The sequence below is a fragment of the Leptidea sinapis genome, chromosome 41 (genome assembly GCF_905404315.1).
Source record: "Leptidea sinapis chromosome 41, ilLepSina1.1, whole genome shotgun sequence".
NCBI classification, from domain to species: domain Eukaryota; kingdom Metazoa; phylum Arthropoda; class Insecta; order Lepidoptera; family Pieridae; genus Leptidea; species Leptidea sinapis.
Window position 1 is genome coordinate 6,691,506 of NC_066305.1, and position 18,608 is coordinate 6,710,113.

An 18,608-nucleotide genomic window follows, 5' to 3' on the forward strand; every position below is an offset into this window, starting at 1 on the left:
ATTTGTGGCCATATATTTAAGGGAGAAAAAATTGTGTAAATAGTATCCCCCGTAACCGCACACACACTAGCATAACGGTGCTTCACTTACCAATATCACGGCGTGGAGTCCTTCTTTTTTTACTCGTCCGTGTTTCATAAATATCAATCAACTGCAACGAGACGAGGCTATATATACAAAGTTCATTGGATTGAAACTAATCTATCTGATCTAGACAGATGGTTATTAACTACTCACCTATAAAAACGTACCTACATATCAGTGATGACTCATGTAGCCCAGTGGTGCCGGCTTCGAATCCGATAGTTGCAAACCTCTTGCGTGATGACCAGATGTGCTTGAGTCGCACACGCGTGAGGAGGCGAGAGTGTAGCCGCGGCGGAAAGACACCGATTCCAAAAATAACAATAATCGTAACTAGAATTTGATTGTATAAAATTTGTAAAAAAGCAATTATTTTCATACTTTTTAGTGCATATTATATAAATTGTTTTGGAATAGTGTTTGTGAAGTCGGTTGTTTTTTGTCTTTTTTTTTATTACTTTATTTACTTATGTTTGCTTGAGTAAGATAATAGTAATAAATACATCGTTTTCAGGCACCCATATTAAAGGGTTTAATAGACAAATTTTTGAGCGTTAATAAATTAATAGACCTAATTTAGAGCTAGACAATTATTCTTCCTCCTAGACCTTTTTCCCATTTATTTGGGGTCGGCCTTCCTTGTTGTTGTTCCATATGATCGTCTGGGCGCCTTTGAATGTGACCGAACCACCTTAAGCGTTTCTCTTTGACCTTCTCGACTATTGGGCCAACTTTAAAACTTCCTCTGATGAAGTGTGACACCCGCAGACCAGCGTAGCATGCGCATTTTTGTCGTGTGCAGTTTATTTAGGTGGTGCTGTTGGTCGCCCAACACTCTGATCCGTACAAAACAGCAGGTCTTATAGCTGTTTTGTACAACTGCCCTTTGACTTTAGGCGGTATATTTCTGTCACACATGACGCCTGTGAATTGTCTCCACTTCATCCATCCAGTTGTTGTTCTGTGAGTGACATCTTTATCAATTTTTCCGTCGTTTCTGATAATTGATCCCAAATATTGAAATTGTTTTACATTGGGCAGTACCATGCTTCCTATAGAAATGTGTATATTATCTGCATCTGTAACGCCATCAAAAACGCACGACATGTGTTCTGTCTTGCTTCTACTAATTTTGAGGCCGTTTGACTCGAGTGCATCTATCCAGGAGTTGAATTTATTCTGGATCTCGTTTTTATTATCTGAAATCAGAACCACATCGTCTGCATAGGCCCCTGTACTGTTTCAGGCCGGCTGTATTTGTAATTCCTGGGATGGGATACGTTTAGTAACTTTTTGTAATACTCTGTCCATCTGTTGGTAATGTCTCTGTCTTCTGTAAGCATTTTGTTACGACTATCGTTAATGTATTTAACATTACAACTATCTTTTGTATTGTTGTAACGTGTTTTATCTATTTTGTGTATGTCTAATTCTGACTTGGCAAATTCTAATTGGTTGTAAAAGTGAGAGTTTGTTTTTGCTATTGATGTCGCAATCTGTCTTTTTTGCTTATTTAGAGCTAGATTAATATATATTTAGAGCTAGATATAGACAATATGATATTATAAAATCATGCCGTGTATTTACATGAAATTATTTCAAAACTAAACGTGGCTTCTACATGTCTCTTCAGTAAAGTCTTCCCCTATGCTTTTTTAATGATAATAAAGAACGAGACGAGCAGGACGTTCAGCTGATGGTAATTGATAAGCCCTGCCCATTACAATGCAGTGCCACTCAGGATTCTTGAAAAACTCAAAAGTTCTGAGCGGCACTACAATTGCGCTCATCACCTTGAGACATAAGATGTTAAGTCTCATTTGCCCAGTAATTTCACTAGCTACGACGCCCTTCAGACCGAAACAAAGTATGGTTTACACATTACTGCTTCACGACAGAAATAAGCGCCTAATATGCTTTGAGACTTTCTTATACAGCAAAATAAAATATTATTCTAGATCAATAAAAAACATAGTTGTGGGTGAGTTTCTACAATTCGGATAACCACATTGGGAAACAAATATGCAAATCCACGTTTAAAGTGTCGTTAAGACATTAGGAAACGTTTAAAAACAATGTTTTCTTCAATTAGAACCACTATATTTCAAAAAACCTTCTAACTTGTTTATCAGCCTACGCATCAGGAACATTAATAGCGGAGATTTTTCAACGAACTAACAATAAACACAACACGGAGTTGATGCCAAGCAAACGTTTGTTTGAATTCATTCGACATTTACTAATTACAAGGGCGATGCCATTATGCAATATTCTCATAATTATTTGAGACAACTTATGTAATTCTGTGCTATTATCTCAAATTCACGTTATCATTAACGCGATCTTTCTTATTAATAATCAATTACTTAATAATTTCTTATTAATATCATTGCGATTAATACATGAATTCTAAAGGTAAATTTTATGAAGAACTCAAACCTGAAATCTCTCAAATACATTGGTTCTCCAAATTTAAGATTCGCAAAAAAACAGTCATATCAACTATTTGTCGTTTAACGTCTTACGGCCGTTTTCAATAACGTATCTCTAGTTACGGATACATTGCTGTCACCGTTTAGTAACAAGATCTTATCTATCCGTAGTTATGTCCAGTATAGTTATAGTCCAATGCTTTATGTCGATAGGTTATTGAAATGTAAGTAAGCTAAACTCTAGTACGTTAAACTAAGGATAGATAGGTTATTGAAAACAAAATTTTTAGCTATACTTAGTATTAGAGACAATTACCTTTGTGATTCCATTATCACAAAGGTAATTGTCTCTAATACTAAGTACAGACCATTCTGTACGAAGGAAATATGGATCATTTGTTCTTCAATGCATCCTTCTATGTACATTTTAGTTCCCAGTAAGTTAGTAAATATATTAAAAAGAATAAAATTAAAATGTAAATATCACTAAGTACTTATATTTAATAATTTAAGTAATTATATTTGTGTATGTCCTTTATAGTACAACAGTATGTACACTTGTTTTGGGTATCACTACAAATTATTAAACAAAATCCTCCGCCGCATCTGTCTGTCTGTTCGCGATAAACTCAAAAACTACTGCACCGATTTTCATTCTGATTTCACTAATGGATAGCGTAGTTCTCAAGAAGGTTTTAGTATATAATTTGTTGTGTTTTTGTATAAATCAACGATATTTGTTGGAGGTATCGGAAAAAAATAAGCCGTCTGGGTGCTTTCAACAGAAACGCTGTCGCAACCCTTTGAGATATAACGAAATAATGTATGATGGAATTGTGTAACTTATAAAGGTCTACAGAAAAGCCCGCGAAGGCATATGTCTATCTTTTAAGGATAACACAGAATAGCCATCTTAATCCTTTAAAAAATTGGCAATCGGTGGTTATGTAAAAGCTATTTACACAAATACAATATTAATCCTTATCATTTTAATTAAATATGTTAGATATGACCCTCCCCCCGCACCGTCTTGCCTACTACGAAGAAGGAACGGTAGTTGATGTGTACAATCATTCAGAAATACGGAAACGGCTTTTTTTATAAACTAATTAAATAATATGATTACATATTTCCGATGGTTTTTAGTCGGTACAGCTAGTAAAATAATAAAATAAAACTTGTTTCAATCTTTTGCACCGATCACTACTCGTAAAATTAGAATATAAATGCTCTAAGCTTGGTGGTCTACTTTCACGTGAAATTGGCTTACTTGTCGTATACCTTCCACAGAAGCCACAGTTGGAAGAATAAAATAGAATACACGTGTCAGCTTTGGACTAACCATAGTAAGAAGCATGATGGCATGCGAGTTAACTAAAATAACATTTTTCGATTCCTCGTTGACCTGAAACGTTGCTGTAGCGCTTCAGAAATGTACGTGGAGGCTAGGGTCGATTCGGTTAATGCCGTTATACGTAAATGAATAGCATCGTGCTTGTCCAGGGTTGATTTGTTCTAATAATGTACTAACGCTGGGTATATATTGCCACTTAGTTTATATTTGAAATTAATATGGTACACTACAGAGAAACTTTTATAACCGTATTTATCACGGGTAGTGTTCCGAAAAGCTGTTTTACCACAAAGCTATGGAATGAGCTTCTGTACCCAGCTATCCAGGGTACCTTCAAAAAAAGCGCTCCTATGATTCCTCTGGTGTTGCAAGAGAATGTGGGCGTCGGTGATCACTTAAAACCAAATGACCCGTACGTTCGTTTGTCCCCCTTTTCTATAAAAAAATCGTTTAAAATTTTTTTGCCCATCTATCGCAACTGTAGTTGGGATGAAGTTGTATCATATATTTCAACTGCTGCTTTCAAGTACTGACTTTTTGTTGTTGTTGTAGGGACTACCCTAGAGGAACAGGAGGTTCGAACCCCATACCAAGTTTTTTTTAACACATTAAATTTCAATATTTATAAGGAAGTACAAGATTCTTTTTTTTTCGTTTATTATGCTGATATTAATATTGACACGAGAGTGGGTCATGAATTGGAAATAAATACTCCGCTTAAAGGAACGAGTCTTTATTTGCGTTCGCATTTATGAAGTTGCACTTCGCCGGTCTGCCGCTATTCATCTTTTAAAAGGCGGTACCTTCAACAGATCACACCGCAATTAACACTAGTTCTCTTTTATCTTTTTCTTCTTCTTCCCTGGATCACTTTCCACTTTTCACTACTTCTTCTTTTCCTTTTCACTTTTGTGTCTGAACTAGAACTGCCATAGGCCATGCTTAGTACGGTTAATATACCTCCGGATCTTTAAATTGTACTAGAAATTTATTTTAACTATTTTTATTATGCTTATCATTTTCCATCCTTTTTCACTTTTTGATCTTGATCTTCAATGACGTTCTATACATACTGATCTTACTAGAATTTTCCTTTAACTTTAAAAAACCCAAAAAATTCCCCCTACACTGGTAGGTGTATGGAATCCGGTTCTACAGCGTCTAAAGTAAACATTTTTCCGCTGAGCTACGAGTATTGTTAACATAGCTGTCGAAATTATCTTTGCCTTGAAGTTTTGACAACTCTCGTCATGTACATCGAAGCGTTGCTATGCGACAATATTTTTTTTTGCAATGTTCGTTTTAAATCGGTTCAGTAGTTTAGGAGATTATCGCGGACAAACAACGTGACATGAAATTTTTATATAACAAGATTTAGATTTATGTTTGGTTTAACAGGTGATTTAATGGATGTATTGGCGTTGTTTACATCGTCGGTGAACTTTGTGTTGTACTGCAGCATGAGTCGTCAGTTCCGTTGCACATTTGCAAGACTTGCGCGAAGGATCCTCTCAGCCCCCGAAGAACCCACCAAGTTTGCTGCTAAGCTGGAAGCCACCACACAGGTATCTGTTGTAGTTGTCATTATTGGCTATCTGTTAATTCATCCATGACATTTTTTATGTAAAAGGGAGACAAACGTGCGTACGGGTAAAATCACCTGGTGTTAAGTGATCACCACTGCCCACATTCTCTTGCAAGATCAGAGGAATCACAGGAGCGTTGCCAGTCCGTAAGGAAGGTGTACACGATTTTTTGAAGGTACAAGGTGGGCCAAAAGAAATCACCCTAACACCGCACAAGGAAGCTCATTCCACAGCTTTGTAGAACATGGAAGAAAGTTCTTTTTTTTATTTATTTATAAAACAGTATACAAAGTTAAAACTTAACAAATTGTACTCGCCAAACTTTATCGTTTGATGGCGATATAAAGCTCTTATATTTTTTATATGAAAATAAGTAACGAGACGGGCTGGACTTTCAGATGATGGTAATTGATACGCCCTGCCCATTACAATGCAGTGCCGCTCAAAATTCTTGAAAGACCCAAAAATTCTGAGCGGCACTACAACTGCGTTCGTCACCTTGAGACATAAGATGTTAAGTCTCATTTGCCCAATTTCACTAGTAGTCTAGTCGACAAGTTTAAAATGGTACAAAATAGAGATACTGCACTTAAAATTATGTGCGATAGCTCATTGGATCCGGAATGACGCCTAGAATATTGTGCCAAAAGCGTGTATTAGCACATAAAAAATTACAAAAGTTATAAACAATTAAAGATGAAAGAAAGTGGCATTTCGTTTTTTGCCAATATTTAATAAACTATTGATATTCAAGAAATTTCAAAAAATGATTCTGAAAGAGGAGGAAATTTCCAATAAAACTCCCGGAACTCTATCTCCATTATTTACACGCTGTCTGTCAATAGGACGACGTATAGCTTACCTTACGTATACCTTATAGCGATAGAAGTTTGTATGGAAATTCACGCGTCCCAGTATAAGGCAATAAGAATGACTTATCGGGTATATTGGGACAGCTTCAAATTATTGACAGCTAATTACTGACAGTAGAAGGTAGTAATTTATCTCTATCTTTAGATAGCATATTGGGAACAGCCGTTGGTTAATATTGTGTTGTATCTGAAACAAACCTAGGCATAATCTGTAAAAGTCAACGATATATTTTTATTACAATGTGTACTATCGGCAAAATTGAATGGTGACCCAACTTAATGTTATTTTTCTGCAGTCATAATAAACAAGAAGGTCTAAATTCGCTTTAACGAATATTTCTTAATTAACTGTAATTATTTTAATAGACACTGACACTCCACCAGCTGTTATACAATCTTTTTCGTGTAAATATGTGGTGTTTTTATGATTTTAAAATAATTATCAGCTTAGTGCGTCATGCAAGAATCAATTTTGTCGATGGTACATACTGAAACATACATAAATACATATAAACATCCATGACTCGGAAACAAATATATATACATAGTGCTTCTACTGGGAGTCAAACTCGGGTTCCATAGCTCAGTCGGCGGCACTAACCACTGGGCTATATGGATCGTTTTACCAGAATACCTACAGCTTGATCATATAGTTCTTATTGTTAAATTATCCACACGTCTTTTTACCTTTCTACGTAATCCTACTAATATTATTAATGCCAAAGTATGTAAGAATGAATGGATGTACGTTTGTTACTTTTTCAAGCAAAAACTACTAAAGAATATTTTGATGAAACTTTACAAAAATATAACATACACATCAGAATAACACATAGGCTTGTAACTTCTAAGATATTCTGTGATATGTGATTATCCAAAATATACAATAAGTGTCAAGTATATAGGAGAAAAATGTATTATACAATGTATTAGTATTGTACAATGAAATATAAAACAATTTTATTTACCAAATTATCATAAATAGTCCTACAAAAAAATCCCGTGATAGCATATATATATATATTATGTGTAAGCCATTATCGCCAAAATACTCGTAGTGAACCTTAAACACAATAAAAGTTGATAATATTTTTCTAACGCACATTTGGTAGCAACAAATTGATCCTTATATCAAGATAAATACTATTATCGCATGTGGTATTTAAAGTAGTTCAACTTTGTCATTGCTACTACATCATTTGAACAAATATTTGAATAGTTATGACGATGATAATAAAAACCGAGTGCGCGATACTATGATGTGGTGCGGCAGCGGGCGACTGCTGAATAGATTTAATTCAAATTTTGCAATTTTAACATGCTAATTGCAGTCAGATATATATTTGCTGCTTTACAGCGTCCACGCGGTCTTAAATGAAAAAAAAATATTACAATTACCGCATCATATCTGTACGAAAATATAATAACAAATCCTTAGTTTTAATGAGAAATCTCTCTTCATCTCGGTCCATTAATCTGTAAGAAGAAACAAAGGCATGCCAAGTAGCTACGTCAAACAAAGCTGATTGAGTGCCTCTTGTTGTCCCGAAAACAATGTCAACGTAATACGCCATAGAGTATCGACGTGTATCTAATCTTGATTCGATATTCTTTTTATGTATATGAGAATATGATTAAAAAGCATTTGTTTAATAAACTAGGTAAGACTATTATGTTTTATTTAATATTAAAATGATCCAATTATGAAATTGACATCGTGATTCAAATAGGGTTTGTTAATTTTTATGGTAGAGGAGGAGAAACTTCACGGGTCACCTTCACCCTTCATGGTGTAAAGTGATCATCGCCGTACACATTCTCTTACAACACCAGAGGAGTCACAGAAGCGTGGCCGGCCTCTTAGGAAGATGTGAAGGTACCCTTCAAAACAAGTGCGTTTTAATTAATTTAAAAAAAAACATCGACATTCATTCTCATTTCGACACTGAAAAGCTGTATCCTTAGATTAAGAATTAGCCTCCGCTGCGCTCAACTTCTTCTTCTACTTCGCCCATGTGGGCGTACTCGAGCCAGGCTCGAACAATATGTGAAGTTGACGTGCCACATGTTCTGTTAATGTTTGCTAATAATTGAAACTAAAATTCCGGGTTGCGTAGTAAAAATAATACTACAAGAAATAAGAAAGACACTGGGATCACATACCATCAGTAAGTATTTTGTATTTAATTAATTTCAATGTAAAATAACACGAAGCGTATGTTACAAAATTTGAAAGATCCTCTAATAGTTGCCGTAATAATAAAACTATTGTTCTTAGGTAGTATCTCTTCGGTATCTAGTGGAAGCGCAGCGGAGACCAATTCTTAATGTAAGGCTGTATTGAAATCTAATCTTCAAAACATTTAGGCAATAGAATCTCTCATACAACTGTCTGTCTGTCGCCTGTCAAGGTGGGTAAGTCAACATCAACCATACCAGAGTGACCTATTGAGTTTTTTTTTGGAGTGGCGTCCTAGAGAAGTTAACAATTAATTTGTGGTTTCATTACATTCGTATTAATACAACCATAGTATAAATAATTAAATAAATAATGACAAATAATTCTAGTAATCAATTTGCCTACCTATTTATTTATTAAGAGACTTAAAAAAGTGAACACCATTTACACCATAATTTATATACCAAAGCATTAGACTAAAACTTAAGGCTGGTGATTGCAACTGGCAGCCCAATAAGACCTAAGCCTCTGCTAGGGCTGTCCAAATATCCTCGGCCTAATTGTTAAAAAAATAATATATATATATTTATATATAGTTACACAAATCTATAAGTATACAAGTAAAATTATAATAAAAAGTAAGTTTACACTTGTAATTGAATATTGTATAGTTTCCACAAGCGCTAGACAAGATCTTAAAACTAAAATATTAACATTACCATGATTGTGTACAAGGGGAAAGTTTAATCCGAGATGAGCTTGCTCCTTTGTTCCCGTCTATTAATCTTAACGGCGACATTATCCTTCATCAGTCGTTAAGAGCATGAGATTCATACATATACAGGATGTAATCGGCTATTCCGTTACTATTACAGATGTCAAAAAACTTTAAACTGATATCGTTAGTGCTTTAGCTGATTAGTAAAATGACATTAATCTAATATATAAAATTTCTCGTGTCCCAGTGTTTGTAACCAAACTCCTCCGTTTAAACAATTTGTACGAAATTTTGTGTGCATATCGGGTAGGCCTGAGATCCGGTCGACATCTATTTTTCATATCCTTAAATGATAAGGGTGAACTACACATAAATATTTTTTATTTGTTTTATAAATTTTTTATTTTTATTTTATTGTGATTAAGCATTAAAAAAATACATACAACTTCAAATTTTCACACATCTACGATGAACACCTTTTTCGTATCGCGCTTTTTATATTATTCCGTTGTCATTTATTTATGTATATTATATATTTATATAAGGTTTTATTTAGTTTTTAGCTTAGTACTGATATTAAAGGAAACTGTTCATTAACCTGACAAAGTAATAAAACTATCTTGTAAGTGAATAATATTTATTCCTTAGTAAGAACAAAATTTAGTTTTCGAAGAGACGATTGTTGTGTGATAAAATGACCTTTCTACTGTTGAGCGTTAAACAATATTTTCGTTTACTTCCTGTCCCTTAAAAAGTAAATAATTAATTATTATCCCAGTAAAATACATTTGACTTAACTATATACAGTCATCCAAAATAATTTAATTATTAGTTTTCTTTTGTTACACTTACCAAGTGCTAAAACACAGAAATGCTTCTCAATTATAAAATCAAATATTTTCATTCAAAATACAATTTTAAATCAATTACTTTACGTCAAAACAGTATACCTTTCGATAATTTTTGCCTCAGACGTGATAAGAACGGGCGGAAGAAACTCAGCGGGTTTCTTCTATATTTTTTTTTATAAAATTACGTTACAATAATCTTATTGTTATACAATAACATATCTATGTTATTTATATAACATAAGGGCTGTGGCTCCATTCCCAGTCTTTTTATTGTTAAGAAAGTCATTTATGCTATAGTAACCCCTACCACATAAACGTCTTTTAACAATTCTTTTAAATTTCGTAACACATTTGTTTTGTAATTTTTTTGGATCATTTTTTAAAGCATACATCACCGAAGAAAAGACTTACAAATACGACTTAACCGAGTGAAAGTACCTATTACAAGTTTGTTCATGGTATTATTAACTACAGGTTCTAAATATCCTTGACCTTATGTGGCTTAACAACGACCTTACTAATATATGAACATTAGAAGATCGGAGCTTTTAAGCAATAATGGGACAGGGTTGCCATTTAAGACATTTAATGTCCATTAAGAAGACCCTTTTCATCTCAAGAGAACAATACATTTCTTTCGAAATTTGTTCCACTTGGATTTAAAATATTCACTACATGGCATGCATTTTGATCGAGACACTCTTTATATTTGGGATTGATAAAACAAATGAAATTGGTAACCAAAATTTATGAACGATGCGGGACTCGAGACCGCAACATCTCGGATTCCGTCCGAGCGCTCTTACCAACTGAGCCAACCATTATCGCAGAATATTGATTTATTCATTCCGCTTGCTCAATATAAAAAGAAAATACTTAATTTACACAATTGACTTAGACACCTTGTTTTCATATTTCATTTTTATTTTAAATTATATATTACAATATTTATAGATATTACTTTTTAAATTATAAAAATTACTGTCTTATAAATGTAATAAAAATTATGAATGCTGTGGTTGCTTATAAGTGAATTATTTATTTATTTATATATTAACTCATATTATTCTATTTTAAGTTTAAGCCTGTAAAGAGTGTAATTTTTTAGTTGCAAATAAATAAATAAACCATTGTGGAGTATGCCAGTGGAAGGCTCCTTTCCACAGGAAGCCGGCTAGATTATGTGTAAGTATTACTGTGTTTTAGTCTGAAGGGCGCCGTAGCTAGTGAAATTGCTGGGCAAATGAGACTTGACAACTTATGTCTCAAGGTGACGAGCGCAATTGTAGTGCCGCTCATAATTTTTGGGTTTTTCAATTATCCTGAGTGGCACTGCATTGTAATGGGTAGGGCGTGTCAATTACCATTAGCTGAACGTCCTGCTCGTCTCGTCCTTTATTTTCACCTCGCCCGCCACGTTCATTATTGTAGGTACATATTATATTCAAATTGATATTATGAACGGATAAAAAGTTTAAGCAATGAACTTACATACATATAGCGCGCTAGTATTTTCATAGTATTATTTCCTATGGTATATTGCTATAGGGCAATGCAAGCGATATCAATAACATTTTCTGTTCTGCTGAAGAGGGCTGTTCGCACTATTTATAATCGAGGTCCTAAAGATGATTATGAAGCTAGTTTATAAAAGAACAAAATTTTAAGATATAAACACATACGGCCTTACAAATAAACTTGGTATAAAGTTATAACTGATGATAAACAAAGAAAATGCAAAATGTTTACTATATCGTTTACAACACTGTCAATACAATGATAATTCTGAAGTTTTCCGAATGACAAGCCGCCTTGCAAATAAACGCGGGAAACGTTATACGTCCGAACAAAACATAAGTAAGCAAAATGTCTATTTGTAATCATTTTACATATTCTTGGTTTATGCTTAGTTATAAATTTATGCCAATTTTATTTGTAAGGCCGTTAAACTATTGCATCTCAATATATTCTCCATAATGTGAACTGTCATAACCATAATGTTAACAGCAGAAACAAATATAAACTTATTATGCATACTACTCGGCTAAATCCAGTTCGTAAGTCTTTTTTCGGGTTATTTATACGCTTTTATAACATGATCCCAGAAAATGTTCAAATTCAATTCATCAGAATTGTTAAGAGTTGTTTGTGTGGTAACGGTTACTTTAACATAAATTACTTTCTCGTAGATACCACAGATTAGGAATGGAATGACCGTCGTCAGGCTATTTAATAAAGTAAAATAAAAAGAAGCCCGTTGAGCTGATTGCGCCCTCTTCTTCTCAGGTCTGAGGCATTAACTTCCGAATGGGTACTTTAATAAGTGATTTCATATCCTATTTTGAATAAAAATATTTGATTTCGAATTAGATGCTGTATAAGTCGTTATTTGTAAAGCGCACATCGGTCTACTCGAGTAGCCTGTGGGCGTGCTGAACTAATAAATCGTACAGCGCCCTGCGAGTCCAATATAACAACGCCTTCAGAGCACGGTTGGAGCTGCCACGTTTTTGTAGCGCGTGAGCTATGTTTGCTCACGCAGAGGTCGATAACTTATTTTTTACTGAAAATAAAGGACGGGATGAGCAGGACGTTCAGTTGATGGTAATTGATACCTCTACCAATTATAATACAATGCCGCTCATAATTCTTGAAAAACCCAAAAATTCTGAGCGGTACTACAAATGCGCTCGTCACCTTGAGACATAAGATGTCAAGTCTCATTTGCTCAGTAATTTCACAAGCTACAGCGCCCTTCAGACTGAAACAGTAATGTATACACATTACTGCTTTACAACAGAGATAGGCGTCGTTGTGGTACCCATAAACTAGCCGGCTTCCTGTGAAAAGGAGCCTTCTACTGGTACAGTTCAATTTTAAGTTATTTATTTTTGAAGTCATGTTCATAGAAAATTGTATTAATCTTGTTTTAGGTCACCGGTCCCCTGTAGCGACAGGGTCTCGCCCTCATCAACCGTGCTGAAGAGGATGTTATATAACATTACAGGTTTGTTTCATCATATTAATTACAGTTTTTCCTTTGATGTTATTATCCGCGTTCCTTTCCTTATAAAATACACAGGTAAGCTCATGTAATTTACTAATTAATTTTAATTACGTAGATCCCGAAGGGCTGGAATAATTTTATGAGTGTATTGGGAATCACTTTATTAATAAATGACGAAAAAAGCAATAATTGGCCAGCCTTAAATTAAGCAGCATTACTTGATATGCTTTTATTTCTAATTTATCACAGAATGACCCCGGTTACAAGATACTGCGCCCGGCCCACTAAGGCTGAGATCTATAGGCGTGCTCAGAGTTTACTGACGTAAAACTTAGCTGAGTACAAGCTTAGCGCAATCTTTGATTTGGTATTTATAGTCATTACACGCTTTTTATTAGCCTCACCTGTATGTATGTTTGTAACCAACTCGCTCGAACCAAATTGATCGCAACAGCGCGATTTTGACCCACGTCAAACGGCCAGATTTCGTTCAAACTTCGTAGGTTTATCGAGGTCCGATGACAATACTTTAATTTGATAAGATCATTTTCCGTCATTTTACATCAATTTGCGAAATAAGATTTTTGTTAATTTATATATTTTTCATCTATCTTCTATAAGGCAGGAATTTATGTTAATTTTATATTTCAATTTTTAAGGCGCGGTCATACCTCAACATCCAAAAAAATTGGTTTCTTAGAGAGTCGATTAAAACATAACGCAATGAAAATATTCCGACGCAATAAATACAGTACACAAAGAAGGATTCGAAGAAAATTTTTAACCAAATAAAATAAGTATATATAATTAGAAATATCCAATAAAAATTTGGATGTTGCTACCCAAAAATAAACTTTGCAGTCAAAAATCTCAAAATTTTCAGCTATAAAAACATTATTTTTTAAAGAATTTAATACTTAGTACTTTTCTAAAACTCAAACCGAACAATTTTTCATTTTTATGTATAAATTTTGAATAAACAAAAAAAAATCAGTAAAATAAAAGCCCATTTGCAGCCGAGCCATATGATCAACACAAATATAGGATTGGTTGTAACGTTTACAATCCTAGTTGGTCCGCGCCTTAAGCGATTTATCTAATATTAGGAAAATTTCGATTACCAAGAATTTTTAATTTAACAATACAAATATAATAGAATACAAATCGTTAAAAACATGCTTTTATATATAAACCAAACTAAAAATTAGGAAATCTTTTCTATTTTTTAGTACGGTTTTCTACAAAAATCCTGTTTTTTAACTACTATTTCTTTGACAGCTGAGATTATGCTGAAGCTAAGACAGCCCACTAGAAAGGTTAAGCGCGTGATTCCTTATACACAGTATTACAAAAGTAAAATAAGTATAAAAAATTAGTGTCCAAAACATAACTCATTATTAGTTTTACTGAAATAAGTTTAAATCAATGATCGATTTATGCGAAATGCGGACTTGTTTACTTACTCGTATATGAAAAACGGAACGGACAGTGACAGCCACTGGAAAGGCTGTTCCATATGTTTGACAGCAAATTTTTTGTGCCTATTTGAAGCGCCACTAGCGAGCATTCAGAGAACTAATATAAACAGTATTGTACGTTCCTTACGTACAATACTGTGAAGTATTTTTGCAGTTTTAATTAATTTCGTTCGTTATCCGTTTTATTTATACTTCAAGAATCAACGTAATAAAGTACACATTTTTTTAAAGATAGTTTCCCACCATCTATCGAATTTTGCTGAGGTTGTCATCACTAGTTTTAGTACCGCAGACTCTCGCTACATGGCAAACACCGCCAAAATGGCGAATATCAAACAGGCACAAAAGCACTTTGACAGCCGCCAGTCCAGTGGTATAGAGGTAAGTGGTGACAGCAGACTGTGTATTATACGGCTGTTGTGATGATGCAAGGAATTGTTGATCTTCTCTTATGTGTAGTTATGGTGGACTTGAGCTTAAGCTTAGTTCGCACTCTAAGCGAAGTTTATAAATACGGACTTCAAATTAACTCTCAAGATTAGTCTGAGCAAAGTATAAGTAGGTACGCTCTATAGTTCTCAGCCTTAGACTTAATTAGAATGTCTTACTAACACTGCATAAACAGTTAATTTTACTTTTCATTAATAATAATAAAAAACTACGCTTAAAAAACTAAAATGTATCAAATAACTAAAAATTTTATTTAATACATCTGTTTACCTTTAATATTAATAAAATTCTGTTATTTATATGTGCTACCTATTGATAGGTTTTAAGTCGGTGCCGAAAATGACGTAAATCGGATCATAAATCTCAGAGGAATCGTAATACATAAATAAAATACCGATCGAATTGATAACCTCCTCCTTTTTGAAGTTGGTTAAAAATGAGAGAGTTCCAAATGATCTTTTTAATTTGGACCGTAAGAGATTCGAACCCGCGCCTCTCGGGACACGCGCCAGCGATTTCACGAACTAAGCCAACTGGCCGAATGATGCACAATCCATAATACATCTCGATATGTTTAACTCTCCAGTTGTTACGATATTAAGTTCGATACAATTTTGTATATTTTATTCCAGTAAATTAAACAAAAAAATGCGACTATATCCTTGCGATAATAATCCTGCTTTGGGTTACAATTATTACCATAACTCTGGCGTAATGTTTGCCAAAACAATTATTAATGCTTAAATTGGTTATAGGCTTAAAAAACTATATAATGACATCTTTTGGCGCAATTTTCTCGATATATTTACATCTAGGACCGAAGGTGACACAATTTTGGTATAAGTCCTATCGAGGTTTCGCGAGAGATGAATAATTATATAAAATATCAGCACATACACGACATACTAAGAACTTATTCTTTTAAACCAAAAGTACTTTCGATGCTGGTACTCGACTAAAAAAGCGCAGCATAAACTTTAAATTAATAATCTTAAAAATGACGCAGTCATTCAGCAAAGGGAATGTAAATACTACGTAATAAGAGGCGACACTGCCTAAGTATATATCTCCGATATTTATTTGGATTTAAAATCGGGCGTCACCGTGCTGGTATCCACAATGCTGTTTGAAGTCGATCAGTGCGCACAACGACACAATGACAACTTCAAATAAACTTTGACAGATGACGTTCGCCATCAGTTCAGCCCAATACATAGAGTAGAATATAATTATACGGGCCATATTACTTTTATATTCTAATTCTCCGACAAATATATATATTTTATAGCGACGAAGTATAATCCGGCTTAGTTTGAAATCTAACAGATGCTTAAAATGTAGTGGATTTCGGCTATCTCCGTTTTTTACAAGATTATTGCTGTCATGTGTATAGATTCATAATAGACACACAATGACTGCACGTTTCAAACTATCGCTTTCTTTTTGAACGTTGAACAAAGTTTAACGCTTTAAGAGTGAGCCGATCAAAACATTTGTTAATAATTTGAAATAAATAGAAAGTTCTTTAAATAGAAATGATAAATAAGTCACACGAATTCTCGTTCGATTTTTAAAATTGTTTTTTTGCGTTTGCAAACATAGTTTTTTAATTCGTTAAACTGTCATGTTTTTTAACACAAACAATTCTCTTTACAGGAAGCCAGTATCCGTAGATGAGAATAAAATAAACCCCAGAAAAAACGCCTCAATATGAAATTCTAGTCCATATCGTTTAGTTATACAAAATTATTATATAGAAATGTAGATAATACTGTAAATATTAATATATTTAACCATTTTGTTTACATTTGTAAGCTACGTATGACAAATGAATTTAAAGTAGTTATAACTTACCTAATAATTAATGAATAAACATGTATTATTATTGTTTGATCTTAGTAATTGCGTCATTATATGAGCCATGACGCAAAAACTAAGTTTAAATCTTTATGACGTAAATTTAAATATGTTCATGTTTGTTAACTACAAAATAAAGATTTACGTGTTGTATTATTCAAAGTGAAATATGCTTTATTCAATTAGGCTAATGCTAAGCGCTTTTGAATCGTCACAAGAAGTAGAGCTCGTCAGAAGAACACCCAAGAAACTCAACGGCAACTATGTTCAATCAATAGAGTATTTTCAATGGCTGTAATATAAAAAACAAATTAGTTTTTAAGGTGCTGCATCCAATATATGAACCGTGATAATCAAAGTTAAAAGCGTTTGAAATATCAAATATATCACAACGAACAAATTGTACAAATATAAATTATCCTATATTGGGTGCATCGACCTTTAGGGCTTGAATGGTTGTAGTTAATAGCTAATTGAATTGTTACAATTTAACAGCGGAATATTAAGATATATTAGAAAATTATACTTGAATGGCTAAATATTAACTATTTATTTTTAATTAAACTGTACCGCATAGAATTTAACCGGAAAGTAAATTCGGCTAGGTCGCTCAAGTGCGGCTTACCTTGTCTAAATATTTGGGTCATTGCATTTTAAGCATTACTTAGTTAATTACGATCTGTTTACTGTATAGGGTCCAAAATGTTTGTAAATAACATGTACCTTTTTATCTTTTATGTATTTTTGGAGGTTTACCTTGTTTATTCCGTGTCAACTGAATTGTGTAAATTATTCTGATAAATGAGTTATTATTTAATAATTATGTATTTAAATTGACGAATATAGGATCAAAATGTTTAATACTTTGTGTAACTATGTTATATAATCGCTGTACATATTCTGTGTGTATGTGTATATAGTGCATTGATTTATAAGGTTAATAAAGGTTTTTAATTTATCAACCAGTATTTTCTCCTATCCTTTTGTTATTAAATTGTTAACTCTAATGAGAACCTTTTTACCCAAAAAATATAATAATAATATGGCCACACTTTTACACAAAATAATGTCACGCACGAGCCAAGAAGCATAGCGTGCCGCGGCAAAAGCCGGTGAGTGCCAGAACCGAATCGGCCATTGTTCGCTAGTAGGTCCGAAAATTAAATTTAGACAAATAATCACAACGCAAGAGCTGAGCGTAGCGTGCCGCGGCAGCCAGCGAGTGCCAGAACCGAATCGGACCTTGTTCACTGTTGGTTTGATACTCATTTCACATATTTTTAGAGACCAACAATTAACGATAAGAGGTAAATTGGTATTAGGTATTATATTATTTGGTATTATAAGTAACACTCCTTCACTTGTCATTTTATTTGGTAAAGGGCTTGAAGCACTACCGTCATAATTAAACAATTGTAGTTTACCCCTCAACCCGCGAAAGTTGGTTGATCGTGATTCCATACATTCATCTTGTGTTTTGAGTCCAGGACTACATTTGCACCTTCTTTATGTCTAGCATTCTTGTACACTGAAGCTTTCAAGGAAGTTTCTTTCACGTATCAAAAAGGCTGGCAACGCTGCAGTGATTCTTCTGGTGTTGCAGCAGAATGTCGACAGGGTTGATCAATTAATTCGTTTGTACTCCTCTTCCATCAAAAAAATTCTGCGTGTCAAATAGGTGTCAGCTTCAACGTATGACTGGAGTTTACCCTTTAAAAACGATTATCTTAAAATATATAT

At 33.7% G+C, this 18,608-nt stretch overlaps 1 protein-coding gene across 1 annotated transcript in view; it reads left to right on the forward strand.

The window, feature by feature from the left end:
• Positions 1–17,830, forward strand: part of LOC126976615 (G-protein coupled receptor dmsr-1-like) — a 52,033-nt gene extending 34,203 nt beyond the window's left edge. The window contains exons 4-6 of the mRNA XM_050825087.1: positions 5,269–5,435; positions 13,010–13,083; positions 16,668–17,830. Of these exons, the coding sequence (XP_050681044.1) occupies positions 5,269–5,435; positions 13,010–13,027 (185 nt within the window). The 3' untranslated portion in view covers positions 13,028–13,083; positions 16,668–17,830. The remainder of the gene's footprint in view (positions 1–5,268; positions 5,436–13,009; positions 13,084–16,667) is intronic.
• The last annotated feature ends 778 nt before the right edge of the window (positions 17,831–18,608 follow it).